Genomic DNA, 19,135 nt, shown 5'->3' with positions numbered 1-19,135 from the left:
ATGGTAGGGCTCGGTACGGCTCACTTAAACAGTACCACCTCGGTTGGGGTTCCAAGCGGGCCGTACCTATACCATATCCCACAATCCTTTGCATGCAGCCTTGATTGTTTGTCACTGATTGGTCAGAGAATCGTTGTAATCCCACCCACTTACTACTTTGAAGGGGGGCACGCACGCTGGTCTCTGCATTGAAAGAGGGCACGCACGCTGGTCTCTGCATTGAAAGAGGGCACGCACGATGGTCTCTGCATTGAAAGGGGGCACGCACGATGGTCTCTGCATTGAAAGGGGGCACGCACGATGGTCTCTGCATTGAAAGGGGGCACGCACCATGGTCTCTGCATTAAAAGGGGGCACGCACAATGGTCTCTGCATTGAAGGGGACACGCACGCTGGTCTCTGCATTGGGGCACGCTGGTCTCTCTGCATTGAAAGGGGGCACGCTGGTCTCTCTGCATTTAATGTTACAAATTAAAATTTCATTTATATTAATTCACACATACACACCGTCCATCTACTCTTGGTCCGGCCCCCGGGTCCAATATATGAACCCATTGTGGCCCTCGAGTCAAAAAGTTTGCCCACCCCTGGCCTATACAGTGCTGAAACGTGCCGACTCGTACCACCCAATGGAAAAGCAAACTGAGCCGAGCTGGGCCAAGCAGTGCCGAGTGGAGCCAAGCCGGTACTTGCAGTGGAAAAGTGCCATAAGACTCAGTTTCGGGTCCGAATTCAGGTAAAAATTCGGACCATCGGTGTACAGTGATGCACTAGACCCCCTGCTGGGACCTGCGGCCGCATCCGTGTGAAACCAGCCTTAGAGCAATAAACTTTTCACCCTTTGCACTCGGCATTAAGGGTTGACATGGCCTGGCCCACTGCAACTTTAGTCATTTTTTTCTGTAATTCCCAGAATTATTATTTTATTTTTCTCGACCTCCAAAAGATTTACCCCCCCCTTCATGACCAGGTCATTTTTGCGATGCGGCACTGCGTTATTTTAGCTGACAATTGCGCTGTCATGCAATGCTGTACAAAAATTATATTTGTGTTATTTTTTTCCCCACAAATAGAGCTCTTTTGTTGGTATTTGATCACCACTGGGTTTTTTATTTTAACAAAATAATACTGACAATTTTGGGGGAAAAAAAATATTTTTTACTTTCTACTATAAAACATATCCAGTAAAAAAAATCAAATTTCTTCATTAGTTTCAGCCAATATGTATCCTGCTACATATTTTTGTTAAAAATCCTAATAAACGTATAAATAGGTTGGTTTGCGCAAAAGTTATAGCGTTTACAATCTATGGTATAAATACTGGTAGCAATCAGCGACTTGTAGCGGGACTGCAATGTTGCGGCGGACAATCTGACACTAACACACTTTTGACACTTTCTGGGTAACAGTGACACTAATACAGTGATCAGTGTTAAAAATATACTCTGTCACTGTACTAATGACACTGGCTGGGAAGGGGTTATACGTCTAGGGTTTTCAAAGGGTTAAATGTGTGTCTAACTAGTGTTTTTGTGTGCTGCTTTCACTAAGGCATGTGATGAAAGAAAATCCATCACATCTCCGCTGTCAGGACAGAGCTCTACAATGTTTACATATGCAGAGCTCCATCCAGCCTCTCTCCTGGACAATCAGCGGTTGCTGGCAGACATCCATTTGCCGGCACCCGCTGATTGATTTCTGATGTGACTAATCACAGCAGAAGCATCGCACGTACACCTACCCGGAAGTGCACAATCACGTAGATATAAGTGATTCTGCACAGAATGGCCACCCTGTAGCAGTAAATTTGCTATAGGGCAGTCAGCGGATGGTTATTATTGATATATATTGCCGAACAAGAGGCAGACACTTTAACCACTTCTGGACCGGAAGGATTTTCCCCCGTAATGACCAGGCCATTGTTTGCGATTCGGCACTGCGTTACTTTAACGGACAATTGCGCGGTTGTGCGATGCTGTACCTAAAAAAAAAAAAAAAAAAAATTGATGTCCTTTTTTTCCCACAAATAAAGCTATCTTTTGGTGGTATTTGATCACCTCTGCGATTTTTTATTTTTTGCGCTATAAACAAAAAAGGAGCGACAATTCTGAAAAAACAAAACAATATTTCTCTTACGTCCTCCGACAGTCGCCGCCTCTTCATATTCGTCACATATGGGGTATTAGACTTTGCTCCGAAGGAGTATAGCTAGGCAACAGAATATGTTAACAATAAAGCTTTAACATATCCCACCCTCAAGGGGTGGTCCCCTCAGTCAATACCCTCCTACTTCCTGCAACCATATCTCAGTTTTAATGTCTAGCTTGTCAGGAGTGGCTGGCTCTCTCTGTGCTGGGACTTTTTGTCCCAGACTCTTTCTTCTTTTTAATATTTTGTTTGAGTTTTCTCTCTACCTTTATTTAGCTGTTATTTTTGTCAGCATTAGTTAGTTCTTCGGACGAAGAGGATCATGCGGACTGGGTCTCGGGCTGATCCCCCTGATCGCAGGTCGTGGGTCAGTGGCTTCCCAGTCTGCCATCGAGCGTTCAGCCAGGTAACGCTCCTGGCACAGTGAACGACCCATCCCTGTTCGGTGCAGGGATGATTGGTGAGGTGGCTACCTCACCGGACGCTGTGCGGTTTCTGAACCGCCATTGTGTGCGTCTTGAATTGCGACTCTCCCTGCCTCATGTGCAGCGGCTTGTTCGCCTGTGCGGGTTCCCCACGCCATGTGAGGTAAGTGTATCTATGTGGGGACCTGTCTGTCTGGGGGGGGTCTCAGTCTGGGACTGTGTAACCTGCCTTTAATCACACTGCTTGTCTCCCTATCTCTCGGCTGCATGCTGTGGGCTGCAAGGGGGGGGGGGGGGGAGCTGTATGACACTGAGTATGTCAGGCTGGGCAGTGTGAGGAGCTGTGTGCTGTGGGGCATGTTTTTAATGGCATGTTGGGGCATATACAGCGATCGCTGAGGCGATCTAACATGTATCCATATAATGGGATAAAATTGTGTGTGATTTTATGCACTGTGGAGCGGCGATTTCGGCGCCAAACGACGCCATTTTACCGGCGCCCGCTCCGGCCGCATGGTTTACATGCACGGCGGCCATTTTCTTGTAGCCTCCATAGGCTTACATAGAGCGCCCTGGCAGCATCACTTCCTCTCTCCTGGAAGCACCGATCGAGGCAGCAGCAGCAGCGGAGTCTCCTCAGGTTTTATCCTTCTATTCCTGTGTTCCATTGCCTGTATTCAGTCTGTATATTCCCTGTGGGGGTCTCATTGTGCCTGAGTGTGGTGCGGTGGGCTGCGCTTGCCGCGCTTGCTGTAAGGGGGCAGTTAACCCTTGGTTGTCTGGCATACAGGGGCAATGGATTCTCAGGAGGGCAAGTTTCCCACAGTATTGGTGGAAAGCCAGGGGACCGCTGTTTCCCCCCCAGGGGGGGATTTAGCCATTATTGTGGCTGGCCTTGCTGCACAGGTGCAAATGCTGGTGGCTGCTCAATCTACTAAACGGCCCAGAGTTGCTCTGTCCTCTGATTCTGAGGGTGAAGGTGATGGGGCTGTTCTGGCAGGGACCCCCCTATCGGGGTCCCGCTCCTCTCTTGATCTAGTGGGGTCTGAGGTAGAGGCTGAAGTTGAGGGGGTTGATAATTCTCCCCCTGGCTCGCCTGAAGAGCTTGCAATCATGGATGAGTTGATTGCTTCCATTAAGCAGACGCTACGTTTGCAGGACGAGGTGTGTCCCCCGGCTGCCTTGGCGGCTTATGGGACGCAGAGAAAACGCAGGACGCCGCAGGTTTTTCCCTGCAATGCTGATTTTCAGCGCGCTGTTAAGGACCAATGGCGCGATTTGCGCAAGCCTTTTGCGGTACCAAGTAAATTTAAGCTGCGTTATCCTTTCTCGCCTGCCACTGATGAACGGTGGTGTGTGCCTCCGCCAGTGGATCATGCTATTGCGGTTTTGAACAAAGCCACTGCGATCCCTGCAGAGGGATCCCCTGTTTTCCGTGATGCCACGGATAGGAGACTGGAGTCTCTTGCCCGTCATACTTATTCTGTTACGGGTTCTATGCTTAAGGCTCTGTTTGCTTCTCTCATGGCGGCCCAGGCGATCGCAAGTTGGACGCAGATGCTTAGGCGCGTCCTAGTGGCCGATTCGGCCTCGGCGGCGACCCTGGATATGGTGGATCAGATCCACCAGGGTGTCATGTATCTGTGTGATGCGGACCTGGACCTGATTCCGTTGGCTGCGCGTGTGCACAGCGTGGCGGTGTTGTCTCGCCGCCTGGTTTGGTTGAAATGTTGGTCGGTGGACCAATCTTCACGTAAAACCTTAGCCAATCTGCCTTATGATGGGTCTCGCCTTTTTGGGGAGTCCCTGGATGTGTTGATGAAGGGGATTACCGGGGGTAAGAGCACTCTCTTGCCCCATTTCCCCAAGGCTAAGGGGGCTTCTGGGAAGAAGCATGCTCATTTTCGGCCCCCTCAGGGGTCCTTTCGTGCCTTTCGGCCGCACTACAAGGGCAAACCGTTCAAGGGCCAAGGCTCTCAGAAGAAGCCCTGGTCTGGGAAACAGAAGTCCGGTCAATCCGGACCTGCGGCCCATAACAGTTCGGCCTGAAGGGGCGCCCTCACCCAGTTTTGGGGTGGGGGGACGCTTGCTCGGTTTTCTTCAGCCCTGGTTGGCCCGTGTGAGGGACAGATGGGTTCTGGAAATCGTTCGATCTGGTTACAAGATCGAGTTTCTCTCTCGGCCGGAGAGCAGATTTTTTCCCTCAAATCTTCAACTGTCTCCAGAGCGCCTGCGGGATCTGCACCTGGCGGTGCGGGACCTGAGGGCTCAGGGAGTGGTGGTTCCGGTGCCTCATCGGGACAGATTTCGGGGGTTTTATTCCAATCTGTTCACCGTGCCCAGGAAGGAGGGCAAGGTTCGTCCGATTCTGGACTTGAAAGCTCTGAACCGCTCTGTGCGGGTTCGCAAGTTCCGCATGGAATCCCTGCGCTCGGTGGTGGCTGCCCTGGTTCCGGGGGAATTCATGGCCTCCATCGATTTGAAGGATGCGTACCTTCACATCCCCATATTCGAGGGTCATCAGAGGTACCTTCGATTTGCCATTGCGGAGGATCACTACCAGTTTGTGGCGTTGCCCTTTGGGCTCGCCTCGGCTCCGCGGGTCTTCACCAAGGTGCTTGCACCGGTTCTGGCATTATTGAGAGCCCAGGGCATTTCTGTCCTGGGGTATCTGGACGACATTCTGGTTCGGTCTGCGACCAGACAGGGTCTGGAGAAGGACCTGTCTGTCACAATGCAAACTCTGCAGGAGTTCGGTTGGACGATAAATGTTCCAAAGTCGACACTGAGTCCGTCGGTTCGTCTCCCCTATCTGGGAATGATACTGGACTCGGTGCAGGCGAAGGTCTTCCTGCCGGAAGACAAACTCAGGACTCTTCAGGAGGAAGTCAGGTCCCTCAGGGACGTTCCACACTCGTCTCTGAGGACGGGTATGAGATGTCTGGGATTGATGGTCTCGGCCTTCGAGGCGATTCCTTTCGCGCAGTTTCACACGCGGGGTCTCCAAGCGGAGATCCTGTCCAGGTGGGACGGGCGACCTCAATCTCTGGATCTTCAGATCTCGTTGAGTCATCGCACCAGGGAAAACCTTCTGTGGTGGCTCCAGTCCCCGTTGGTGTCCGGGGGCAAGTCGTTTCGTCCGATCTCGTGGACGATAATCACCACGGATGCCAGCCTGTCGGGCTGGGGTGGTGTTCTGGGCGTTCTGTCCGCCCAGGGGACCTGGTCGGAGGGGGAGTCTTCCCTCCCGATCAACATTCTGGAATTGCGTGCTATAAGGCTCTGTCTTCATCGCTGGACGGACCGGCTGCAGGGCTGCCCGGTTCGGGTGCAGACGGACAATGCCACGGCGGTGGCCTACATCAACCACCAAGGGGGCACCAGGAGTGCCCGAGCGGCTCGAGAAGTGGCCGACATTCTGTCTTGGGCCGAGGCTCATGTCCCGGCGATAACGGCGGTTCACATTCCGGGAGTGGAGAACTGGCAGGCGGACTATCTGAGTCGCCAGACCCTGGATCAGGGGGAATGGTCTCTCCACCCGGCTGTCTTCCAGATGTTGTGCGCGAAGTGGGGTCTTCCAGATGTGGACCTGTTCGCGTCTCGTCTCAACTACAAGGTGAGAAGGTTCGTGGCAAGGACGCGCGACCCTCGGGCAGACGCGTCGGACGCGTTAGTGGCCCCGTGGCATCAGTACAGGCTGATGTACGCGTTTCCACCGATTCAGTTGCTGTCCAGGTTCCTTCTCAGGTTACACTCGGAACGCAGCACGGTGATTCTTGTGGCACCGGACTGGCCTCGCCGGTCCTGGTACGCAGACCTCGTGAATCTGGCGGTCGACGCCCCTTGGTGTCTGCCTCTTCGAGACGATCTACTGTCTCAAGGACCGATTTACCATCCTGCTTTACAGTCGCTGGCTTTGACGGCCTGGCTGTTGAGACCGAGGTCCTGAAGGAGAAGGGTCTCTCTCCAGAGGTCGTTCATACTTTGATCAACGCGAGGAAGTCTTCCTCGGGGAAGGTTTATTACCGTACTTGGAAGGCCTATTTTGCCTGGTGTGAGTCCAGGGGGTTTTCACCCCGCACGTACTCGGTTTCCCGTGTGCTGTCTTTCCTTCAGACGGGTGTCGATCAGCGTTTGGCGCTGGCTACGATAAAGGGTCAGGTGTCTGCGCTGGCCGTTCTGTTTCAACGTCCCGTGGCTTCCAACTCCTTGGTTGGCACTTTTATTCAGGGTGTGCGGCATCTGGTTCCTCCTAGGAGGGATCCTTTGCCCCCTTGGGACTTGAATCTCGTTCTATCTGTGTTACAACGTGCTCCTTTTGAACAGATCAGGGAGATCTCGTTGTCTATGTTGTCCAAAAAGGTCGCCTTTTTGGTGGCGATCACTTCGGCTCGCAGGGTGTCGGAACTGGCGGCTTTGTCCTGCAAGTCTCCGTACCTGGTTGTTCATTTGGATAAGGTGGTCTTGCGACCTAATCCTTCTTTTCTGCCGAAACGAGTTTCGGAATTCCATCTTAATGAGGATATTGTTTTGCCTTCGTTGTGCACGAAGCCTAAACATCCGAAGGAGGTGAGATTGCACTCTCTGGATGTTGTTCGGGCGATAAGGGTTTACCTTAAATCGACTGAGTCTTTTCGTAAGACGGACTCCTTGTTTGTTCTTCCAGAGGGTCCTCGGAAGGGCATGGCGGCTTCGGCCTCTACCATCGCCAAATGGATCAGGCAGACCATTGAACAGGCCTATGCCTTGCAGGGGAAGGTTCCCCCTGTGCCTGTGAAGGCGCACTCTACTAGATCTCTGAGTACGTCTTGGGCCTGCCGTCATGGGGCTTCTGTAGCCCAGGTGTGTAAGGCGGCGACTTGGTCGACCGTGCACACTTTCACAAAATTCTACAAAGTAGATGTTCAGGCATCGGCGGATGCTTCCTTTGGCCGCAAGGTTCTTAGTGCGGCTGTTCCATAGGGTCCCTTGTTGGGGACTCCTGGCTGTTGGGATAGTTTTTTGTATCCCCTGGTTTTTTTGTCTTTTCCTGGGTTGTTGCTCCTGTTGAGCACTTATTTTTGCTGTTGCCCAGCTGGTTTCCTTCCTTTGGTAAGGTTCCTTTCTTTGATGTGGAGACTGCGTTGCCTTTCGGCGCGGATGCGTTTCCCACCCCTCATGTTTGCACTGCTTTGGGACGTCCCCATATGTGACGAATATGAAGAGGCGGCGACTGTCGGAGGACGTAAGAGAAAACGGAATTTTTGTAAAATCTTACCTGTAAAATTCCTTTCTCTGAGTCCTCCGACAGTCGCCGCCCCCGCCCCTCTTTTGGGGTTTGAATGTATACTCTACTGCTATTCCACTAAAACTGAGATATGGTTGCAGGAAGTAGGAGGGTATTGACTGAGGGGACCACCCCTTGAGGGTGGGATATGTTAAAGCTTTATTGTTAACATATTCTGTTGCCTAGCTATACTCCTTCGGAGCAAAGTCTAATACCCCATATGTGACGAATATGAAGAGGCGGCGACTGTCGGAGGACTCAGAGAAAGGAATTTTACAGGTAAGATTTTACAAAAATTCCGTTTTTTCACATTCTGCTATATAACATTCCCCAAAAAAATTTAAAAAATCTAAATTTTTTACATTTTACGCCAATTTGTTTTCTGCTACATATTTTTGATTAAAAAAAATCGCAATAAGCGTATTTTGATTGGTTTGCGCAAAAGTTATCGCATCTACTAACTACGGGAAAGATTTATGTATTTTTTATTGTTTTTTTTTTTTTTTTTTAATTTTACTAGTAATGGCAGCCATCTGCAATTTTTAGTAGGACTGCAACATTGCGGTGGACAGATTGGACCCCTAACTGACATTTTTGACACTTTTGAGGGGACCAGTGACATTACTACAGTAATCAGTGCTATAAATATGCACTGTTACTGTAATAATGACACTGGCAGGGAAGGGGTTAACACAGTGGATGATCAAGAGGTTAAATGTGAGCCTAGGGGAGAGATTCTAACTGTGGGGGGCGTGGCTTTTGAAATGACCATAGAGACCTGTGATTCTATATAGATGGATCACAGGAGCTCTGTGATCATTTGAGGGAGAAGAAGGGTCAGCTGTCTTTACAACAGCTGATTGTCCTTCTCTCTGAGCGGGGAACGATTGCGGGTGCCCTGCGGCAATCAGAGCCACTGGCCCGTGCATCGGAGTCCTTGTTGCCGAGTGTGGGCGGCAGCGCGCCCCCTAGCTGCAGGCGTGCGACCAACGTACAGTTAACGTCAGGCAGCCCCTCCTGCATGAACTGACGCAGTAAGTCTGCAGCGGGCAGTCCTTAGGGCTCTTTCACACGGGCGATCCGATCAGATCCGCCTGTCAGTTTTTTAGGCGGATCTGATCGGATCCTCCATGCAGCTCTATGGGACAGCAGGTGTCAGCGGAGACACCTCCGCTGCATCCGTATCCAATCCTGTCTGTGAAATCTGGATGGATGGAAACCCTATTTTTCCATCCGTTCAGGGATCGGATGAGAGCAGACAGGCGGTCCGCTCTCATCCGATCCCCCATAGAGAGCAGCGGGAGCTGTGACACCTCCCTCTCCACACTGCAAGCGGAGACGGAGCTGTCATCCGCCGGCTCAGCAGGGATCGGCGGATTGATCCCCGCTGAGCAGCACGGAACCGCTCTTTCACGCGGTCCGGAGGCGGACCGTGTGAAAGAGCCCTTAAGTGGTTAAGCGCAAAATTATCCTGCTGAACTGGTTTACAGCTCATATTGGGAAACACTTTGGCCTTTTTCTTCTTGGGTGCTAAAGGACCTTGTCCCAGCACTGGTAGGGACTCTTTACTAAAGGTAGCCATGAAGAACACAATTGACATTTGAAAGAAAACGGACAATATCCGCATTTGAACATCTAAGAATCCCTGTCAATGCTCTGCATAGGTCTTTCTTTAGTGTTGTGGCTTCTGGTGCTTGGTGCTGTTGAAAACAAAAAAAAAATAAAAATCAAATGTTAAATATTTGATGGACTGCATGGCCTTTTTCTGGTACCACCCTTTTATGTTTCTCACTAGCTTCCCAGGTATATTTGACTGATATGATTATCTGTTGAGCAGTTGGATCTTTTTGAAAGGGCCTTGGGGCAACCATATTTAACAAAAGCCTTTTGGCATTTAAGCTGTGGGGTTTAACCATGTAAAGTGACGGCTGCATGGGAGATTCCCTATTCTGGATGGACATTATATGACATCCGGTTGCACGCCTCATGTGCCCGCAAGGGGCTGTGCAGTGTCGGGGTCTGTCACCTGCTGTGTCCACCTGAGACAGCGGAAGACAGATTTACATACCGGGCTGGCCCTGGTACCATAGGATTGCTGTGACTGATCAGTGATCACATATCAAAAGTACACAGTGGCTTTCATTCATAGCCATTCATTTTGTACTATTGTGAACACATGGTACAGACAGAACCAATCACAGCTATCGCAGTAGTACACATGAATTGATGCCTATGGTGACACTGTACTGTACAGGTGACAGTATGTATAAAAAAAAAAAAAATGTATTTACTGTATTTTCTGGCGTATAAGACTACTTTTAAACCTCAAAAAAATCCCCCAAAAATGGGGGGTCGTCTTATACGCCGAGTATAATATCTCCAAGGTAACCTAAGTATAGGTATTACCGGTAGATGTAATCTCTCAAGACGCTGGCTGTATGGAAATATTGTATCGGTATACCGTATGTACCGTAGCTTCGGCTACATACAGTGTACTGCGCTGAGCCAATCAGGGAGAGCGATGTATTCTATTATTGAATGCAAAGCCTGCTCGGATTGGCGGAGTAACATCAGCCCGCCTCTCTGACTCTGCCAATCCGAGCAGGCTTTGCATTCAATAATAGAATACATCGCTCTCTGTGATTGGCTCAGAACGGTATACTGTATGTAGCCGAAGCTACGGTACATACAGTATACCGGTACAGGATTCCCGCACAGCCAGCGTCTTGAGATTACATCTACTGGTAATACTTAGAGTACCTTGGAGATATTATGAGAGATTACATGTATTGCAGTACTTGGGGTACCTTGGAGATCTATGAGAAATCTGATGTTTTTCAATAGTATTGCCTTCGGAAGGGGGGTAGTCTTATACGGCGAGTATAGCCCAAAACCTGTTTTTACTTGAAAATTAGGGGGGTCGTCTTATACGCCCAGTCGTCTTATACGCCGGAAAATACAGTAATTTCTTTTCATTTTTCAAAAAATTGTGACAAAATGACAACTTCAGAAACTCGCAGTGCCTAATACTAAATACCTAGTTTCCAAACAGGGGTCATTTGGGGGATAGTTATACTGTCCTGGCATTTTAGGGCCTCAAGAAATGAGATGGCCCGTCAGTGTATCAGGATTGATCAATTTTCAAATATATATGCCGTAGATTGTAGACTCTATACCCTTCACACAGATTATTATACACTGATTTGGGTTATTTTTACAAAATAAATGTAGCAGAATAATTGTTGGCCTAAATTTTATGAAGAAATAATGTCCAGTTTTTTTCCGCCTACATTATATATCTTGAGTGGTACTTTTAACTGACATGATAACCTGACTGAACCCTGTCTCCGTTTTTCTGTCTCTCCAGTGCAGGAAGCATCTGCGTTCCAGACGGCTGGTCAGCATTAAGCAGCTTGGCGTGGACAGGATTGTGGATTTCCAGTTTGGCTCTGATGATGCCGCTTACCATCTCATTGTTGAGCTCTATGACAGGGTAAGATGCATAGAGCTACTAGGAAAACATTTCTAAAGAACACAGTGTAGTGGCTGGGCCTTGTAGCCGTGACTGATATCTCTGTATCTTTTGTAGAAATCAAAATTCACTTTTCAATGTGCATTAAAGAGGTTGTAAACCTCCGTATTTTTTAAAAAAAAAAACAAACACCTGAAAGAAAAACACATAATGAGCTAGTATGCTCATTATGAAATACTTACCTAAGAACGAAGCCCCGCAGTGCTGACCGCTTACCTGTCTCATGGGCGACATGTTCTGTCGCCCTTATTCCGGGTTTGCGGCATCCGGCCATCTGATTGGCTGGAGCCGCGATGACGTCACTCCCGCGCATGCGCACGGGAGCCAACGGTAACGGCATGGGGCTCTGAAGGAACGGCAAGACCGGCCGTTCCTTCAGAGCACATGCGCCAGTGATGTCGCTGGCTGCATGTAAGGTAAATATCTCCTAAACGGTGCAGGTTTTACAGTACCTATAGGTAAGCCTATTTACAGTACCTATAGGTAAGCCTATTCTAAGACTTACCTATAGGTACAAGTCGCAGAGGAGGGTTTACTTCCTCTTTAAGCTTTTCTCAGGATAGACTGACCACTGGGTAATGCTGTTTTTAAGCTGAACTTCAGGCTAAACAAATGTGGTCTAGCTACAAGACGCATGTGCATTCTTACGTGAATCTTTGTGTCCTTTGAGATTTTCTTTCACATCTGCGCAGTAATCAAACATGAAAAAAACAAATACCTACACCTTGCTTTTATGCATGCATTTCCTGTAATAAAGACCAGTCACTGCCGCCCTCTCTCTTTGTGCAGAGTGTCTGGTCTTGTCTCTGCCCCCCTCCCGTTTTCTGCAGGCAGCCTGTAGGGGGTGGGGCTGCTGGATCCTTCTCACAGTTCTGCTTACTGCACAGTCGATGCATGTGACAATGTCACTTTCATATGGTAATATCTGGATTCACAAAGGCATCAGGTTCACACAAAGTGGCCTTTGTGGCTATTGAAGAACATGTTAAAATGAAAGTGTTTGTTCCTTGTGTTCAGCTTTAAAGGATAGATTCACCGTTAGGAGCATGTTAAACTCGTATTTAGGGGGTAACACAACTTTCTCCTATTAACATGGCTCCTGCTGCCAGAACCCTCCTCCCTCTGACAGTTGATGGGAGTTCCTCTCCCCGCACCCGCTATTACATTTCAAAACCCACCTGCGCAGCTGCGACATTCATTCACAGGAATTTGTAAATTAAACTACTACAGTGGGAAAGGAACTCATAGTTCTCATTGGAGCCCAAGAGTAGTGACATCACCAAACTTGTAGGCCATTCATACTTCCTCCAGTCTCGTAACCTGGACTGCAGGAATAATCATCTGCCGGAGCCTGAGCATTGCACCCACCAACCACTGATAGTGGTTGCAATGCTTTGCAGGCTGCAATCCAAAATAAATTTACATGTTTTTATTAATCTATATGGTTGCTTTTATTATGATTATTTTGTAAAAAGTGGTCTATGCCTTTAAAGTAGTAGTAAACTTTGTTTTTTTTTTTCAAAAATTGCTGACAGACAGTCAGACACTCTATCCTGTCATTAATTTGGTCGCCTCTGTCATTAATGCTTCCTCCTGCCTACCAGCTGTCATGTTAACTGAGCTGCGCATGTGCAACTTAGCAAACATTTACAGCTCTGATCTGTGCCGCTGCTATGTGACTCCCATGTGCATGCGCAGGAGTGGCCTCATCGCGTCCCGGCTATTCAAGGGGCCGAAGGCATGGAACTTAGAAGGAAGACTGGGGGAAGGTGGAAGCACCTGGGACCCACCAGATCAATGACAACGCAGCACTGGAGGGCTGGTTTGTCAGGTATGTATGCCATAATGTGCGAATATGCTGTGCAATACATTATGGCATAAACCTCCTGGGGGCCCCTAAAAAGAAAAAGTAATTGCGGATATGCGATCGCTTTTAAGGACAGCTTTTTAGTTATAAAATGGGGAGGGTTTTTTTTTTTAAATTACTTTTGCTGCATATTGTGATATGTAAAATTACTGTAAGTTCCACTTTAAAGTGGTTTTAAAGGCTCAAGGTTTTTTTTTTTTACATTAATGCATTTTCTGCATTAAAGGTTATATTTTAATTTATTATTATTCATTTTTTTTTTTTTTTTGAGCCTGTAAAGCATTGCACCACTGGTGCCATGCAGGTCTCCTGCAGATCTTTCTGTGTACATCCCGTACAGGCAAGCAGATACACTGAAGTATCAATGAACTACAACAGCGCTCCACAGCACCATGATAATTCATTAAGATTTACAAGCTGAAAACCGCAAAGGATGTCAGGGCTTGTAGTTCATTCTCACCCACACACAGCTGGGTGGGCGGAGCCCCACACAGCCGCGCTGATTTCAGAAAGTGACAGCTAGTACTGGGAACTTCAGCCCCCTTATACTTACCTGAGCCCAAACTTTATCCATTGCTGTGACCGAGAGCAGAGGCGGCTCTCTCCTCAAAGGGCAGACGGATAGTAGCGGGAGCAGCTGCTATCAATCAAATCCTGTGATGGGGGACGGGGCCAAGCTTCCCTGCCTATGGACACAGGCAGCAGGGCTCAAGTGCCCCCATAGGAAGCCGCTTCCTATGGGGGCAATTGGTGAAGAGGAGGAGCCCGGAGTGCTAGTGGGGGACCCCAGAAGAGGAGGATCGGGGTTGCTCTGTAAATCATTACACAGAACAGGTAACTATAAAATGTGTATTAATTAAAAAATTAAGATTTATAATCCCTTTTTAATTATAGACACACTAAAGACTAAATCTCTGATTTTGGATTTTCTTTCTCTTGTGTTTTTCCAGGGTAACATTGTACTTACAGACCACGAGTATCTCATTCTTAACATCTTGAGGTTCCGCACAGATGAAGCTGATGATGTCAAATTTGCAGTTAGAGAGCATTATCCTGTTGGCAACGCCAAAGGCCCGGAGCCTCTTATTACCATGGAGAGGTATGATTCTGCTTGATATCACACATGATTGCAGCTTTTTTTTTTTTTTTTTTCATTTTCATTTTGGATAGAGTACAGGAGGGTTATAACCCCAGTCAGTTTATTTATTTTTTCCATCTGAGTCCCATTGGGAAGATTTTAGCTGGATACACACTATACAACTTTTGTTGTCAGATTTCCTTCAGATTTACCTTTTCTATGTAGTGCAAGGGCCTGCCTGATTGCATACAAATTGAAAGTGTCTAGGTTTGACCTCATATTATATGATTTTGGTAAGTCTGAAGGAAAAAATCTAAAGAAAATTGTATAGTGTGTATGGCCCATTAGCCTCCCTTCCTGTCCCATATCCAAAAATAGGAAGTGTGAACAAATACCTGCAAATGAAGGGAATTCCTTGACATCACTTTCGGGTACTGGAGCCTTAAAGACGCCATATTTAAAAAAAAAAAAAGACAGCATTCAAAACAGCTATACTTGGCGTTTTGAATGCTAAGTGCAGAGGAGGGATTTGGGGTCTTTTAGCACCTGACATTGCCTATTACTTTTACAAGAGATGTTTATGTTGCTTTTGACAGCAATAAAAGTGATAAAAAAAAAAAAATTTAAACGAATATTGTAAAAAAAACAAAAAAATGTCAAGCTCCCCGTCCCACCGTGCTCGCACGCAGAAGAAAACTCATACGCAAGTCGCGCCCACATATGAAAACGGTGTTCAAACCACACGTGAGGTATTGCAGCGATCGTTGAGTGAGAGCAATAATTCTACAGAGACCTTCTCTGTAACTCTAAATAAGTAATCGTAAAAAGTTTTTAAAGCGTCGCCCATGGAGATTTTTAAGAACCGAAGTTTGTCGCCATTCCATGAGTGTGCGCAATTTTAAAGCATCATGGGTATCTGTTTACTCGGCATAACCTCATCTTTAACATTAGACAAAAACATTGGGCTGACTTTTACTGTGTTGTTTTTTTTTTTTAATTCATGAAAGTGTATTTCTTCCCAAAAAATTGCATGTGAAAGACCGCTGCGCAAATACCATGTGACATAAAATATTGCAATGATCGCCATTTTATTCTCTAGGGTATATATATATATATAATGTTTGGGGATTCTAAGTAATTTTCTAGCAAAAATTACTGATTTTTAACTTGTAAGCAACATATGTCAGAAAAAGGCTTAGGCTCCAAGGGTTAATTTGCGTGCAATGTTGCATGACCACGCAATTGTCACTTAAAGTAACCCAGTGTCGTATAGCAAAAATGGCCTGGTCATGAAGAGACGCAAGTCTTCCGGAGCTGAAATGGGTAAAATTGGAGGAGAAGTGATTTAATTTTAAACTGCATAGAGGGTTCTTTTCTGTCAGAGCGGTAAGGATGTAGAACTCCCTCCCACAAGTGGTGATGTCCGCAGGGAGCATCGATAGTTAAAAAAAAAATAGTAGATGGGCATCTTAGCGAACGCAAAATACAGGAATATCGGAATTATCATTGACCTAAACACCACAAACACAGGTTAAACTGGATGGTCTGGTGTCTTTATTCAACCATACCATTTATGTGACTATAACCCAGCACCTGACACTGGAAAAATGTTCATTATTTACGCAGCTTATTTCTGCTTAAAAGAGAAGCTCCGGATTTAAAAAGACAAAAAGCAAACAGTTATCCTTATCTAAGTGAATGCCGCATTGATCTGATGCTGCATCTGTTCCCTTCCCCCCCCCCCCCCCCCCCCAGCCAAAATTTTGTAGCTTACCAATCATTAGATGTGCTGACCTCATTAGTTCTTTAAAAAAAAATTCCCTGTGTTTTAACCTGGTTATCTGGCCAGTAACACTCCTTTTGTATTAGACTGTTCCCCACTCTGGATGAAGGAGCACAGGTTGCACCGTTAGACTGCAGCATTGTCAGTCTGGGCGTAGGGGTGTGGTAGATGTACTAGTAGATTTAGATTCACTAACAAATGGAAGCCCCAAACTTTAGCTCACACTTTATAAGCAATTACAGCAAACCACTTTTTTTTCCTTTTTGGATAAAGGTTTTACATAAATAAAGGCTGATCATTGTAAGCATCCATGCCAATAGCAAATATTATGTCTCAACCCTACAAGTGCTACATCTGCAGGACAGCTTGCTCTGTCAAAAAGCAGACTTACTGACCGGGTGAAAGTAAAGGTAAGAGCCTAAAATAGAAAAAACGAATGCTGCCATAACATCTAGGAGTTGGTAAGCTGAAATGTAATGTTTTATTTTGGGTTTAATACCGCTTTAAGAACTGGTGATTCTTTTCCTCATTTGCAGACCAATCGGTCCAATGCTGCATCTGTCCCCCGGCGCCTCTGTACTGAGAATCGAGTGATCGAACACCGCCGATCACTCGGTTCTGACACCTCCCTGAGCAGAGAGCTGCTGACTATCAGTCAGCATCTCTCTGCTCTGCCCCCTACTCACTCACTGGAGCGCTGGGCTGTAGAGGAGCAGGGAACAGGCTTGCTGAGAGGCTGAGCTGGTTATCGGTCCAGGCACAGGGCAGATCCAGACTTCCGTTGTCGTGATGACAAGGTGCCTCAACATGGTCCCTGGACTGACTTCTGTGACGTCAGCAGAGAGCGGACTTCAGCCCTCTCTTGGGTTATTGCACTCTTGTGATCCATAGGAGAAGTACATCCAAACTAGCTTTGGCTATACCTCTTTAAGAAATCCAGGGTGGAACGATGGGGAAAAAAAATAGTGGCCTTTTGGTACTATTTGCAGTACCCAAGTGAGTTGCTAAGGTGTCTAAAAACACCATAGATGGGTGGATCAGATTCTCCTTTTCGGTGCATAATCTTCATACACTGCATCAAGTAAACTCCTGGGATATTGATCTGGTCAGTAGCAGAGGGGGTTGTAAATCAGTTTCAGCTACTTTGGTGTTAAGGAAATTAACAGGTGCACTGGGTGGGCAACAATGAGACGACCTCCCAAACAGGAATGATTTTACAGGTGGAGGCCACTGACATTTTTTTTTCCTACTCATCTTTTCTGACTGTTTTTCACTAGTTTTGCATTCGGCTAGGATCAGTGTCACTACTGATAGCATGAGGCGATACCTGGACTCTATAGAGGTTGCACAGGCAGTCCAACTTCTCCAGGATGGCACATCAATACATGCCATTACCAGAAGGTTTGCTGTGTCTCTGTCTTAAGAGCATGAAGGAGATTTCAGGGGACAGACAGTTACTCTAGGAGAGCTGGACAGGGTCGTAGAAGGTCCTGAATTCATCAGCAGGACCGGTATCTACTCCTTTTTGCAAGGAGGAACAGGATGAGTGTTGCCAGATCCCTACAAAATGACCTCCAGCAGGCCACTGATGTGAATGTCCAAACAATCAGAAACAGACTTTATGAGGGTGGCCTGAGGATCTGACATCCTCTAGTGGGCTCTATGCTCAGTGCTCGGACGGAGCACACCGTGCAGCTCGATTGGCATTTACCATTGAATACCATTGGCAGGTCTGCCACTGGCATCCTGTGCTTTTTAGAGAGGAGAGCAGGTTCACCCTGAGCATGTGACAGACCTGAAAGGGTCTGTGGAAGCCATGGAGAACATTATGCTGCTTGTAACATTGTCAGACCCTTGGCTGGTGCAGTGGGTCCTGGGTTTCTCCTGATGCACAACAATGCCTAGCCTCATGTGGCGAGAGTATGCAGCCAGTTCCTGGAGGATGAAGGAATTTACACCATTGAATGGCCCCCACGCTCACCTGACCTAAATCCAATAGAACACCTCTGGGAAAATATGTTTTGGTCCATCGGATGCCACCAGGTTGCACCTCAGTCTGTTCAGGAGCTCAGTGATGCCCTGGTCCAGATCTTGGAGGAAATACCCCAGGACACCATCCATTGTCTCATTAGGAGCATGCCCCGACATTGTCAGGCATGCATTCAAGCACATGGGGGCCATACAAACTACCTAGACTACCATTTTGAGTTGCTGCAGTGAAATCTAAAAAAAATGGACTAGCCTGCTGCATTATTTTTTCACTTTAAATTTCGGGGTGTCTTTGAATTGAGCGCTCTGTAGGTTGATCATTTTTATTTTCATCAAACAATGTGGCATTCTTTCATTCCTAACCTATTACCCAGTCCATATCAGTATAGATATCCAGCATGAGATTTTTCCCCATTGAGATCTGATGTGTTTTCAAAGTGTTCTTTTAACTTTTTCGAGCAGTATAGTTTTAATAGTAGAGCCTCCCAGTGGATTTAGAGGCCTTTTCACAGGTCTTTTGCCTCAGCATGGGCAAAGAATTGGTGGTTTGCCTTAATGGCTCTACAGAGATTCCACCTGGTCCAATTTTATATGGTGGTTGGACACATCTGGATTGCCCCACATTCTTGTCAGGACCTAACCTTTGGAAAACGTCCTGCAAGCAGTAGCCCCCACACACATAAGTTATTTCTTGCTTGTCCTCTTATGTGCTGTCCTGGAAAATGATGGGGTAAACAGACAACTTAATTTCCAGAGCAGGAATTCCCTGTCAAGATCCTGTATTATTATTGTGTTATGTTGTTCCATTAGTTTCCTTTGGTTCTTGCCGAATACTGATAAGGCCAAGGCTGGCCATAGACAGAGCGATTTTGGTTGCAGGAAAGAAAATGGCTAGATTCCCAGGGGTGGGGGAACCAACCCTGCTGGGAAAACACAGTGATTATTGCTAGCAGCTATAACAGCTTCTAGCAATAATCACATGTAAAATCCGACAGGCTGATTGTACCCAAGTTGATCGATTGATCAACTTGGGTACATTCAGTATGC

General features: G+C 47.1%; 1 protein-coding gene across 1 annotated transcript in view; it reads left to right on the top strand.

Moving 5' to 3' along the window:
- The window catches only part of NEMF (nuclear export mediator factor), a 75,996-nt gene that overhangs the window by 7,069 nt on the left and 49,792 nt on the right, over positions 1-19,135 (top strand). The window contains exons 4-5 of the mRNA XM_082242862.1: positions 11,207-11,332; positions 14,189-14,337. Of these exons, the coding sequence (XP_082098988.1) occupies positions 11,207-11,332; positions 14,189-14,337 (275 nt within the window). The remainder of the gene's footprint in view (positions 1-11,206; positions 11,333-14,188; positions 14,338-19,135) is intronic.

Source organism: Pelophylax lessonae (assembly GCF_965119305.1).
Source record: "Pelophylax lessonae genome assembly, chromosome: 13".
In the NCBI taxonomy this organism is placed as follows: domain Eukaryota; kingdom Metazoa; phylum Chordata; class Amphibia; order Anura; family Ranidae; genus Pelophylax; species Pelophylax lessonae.
This window is presented reverse-complemented; position numbering and strand designations above follow the sequence as displayed.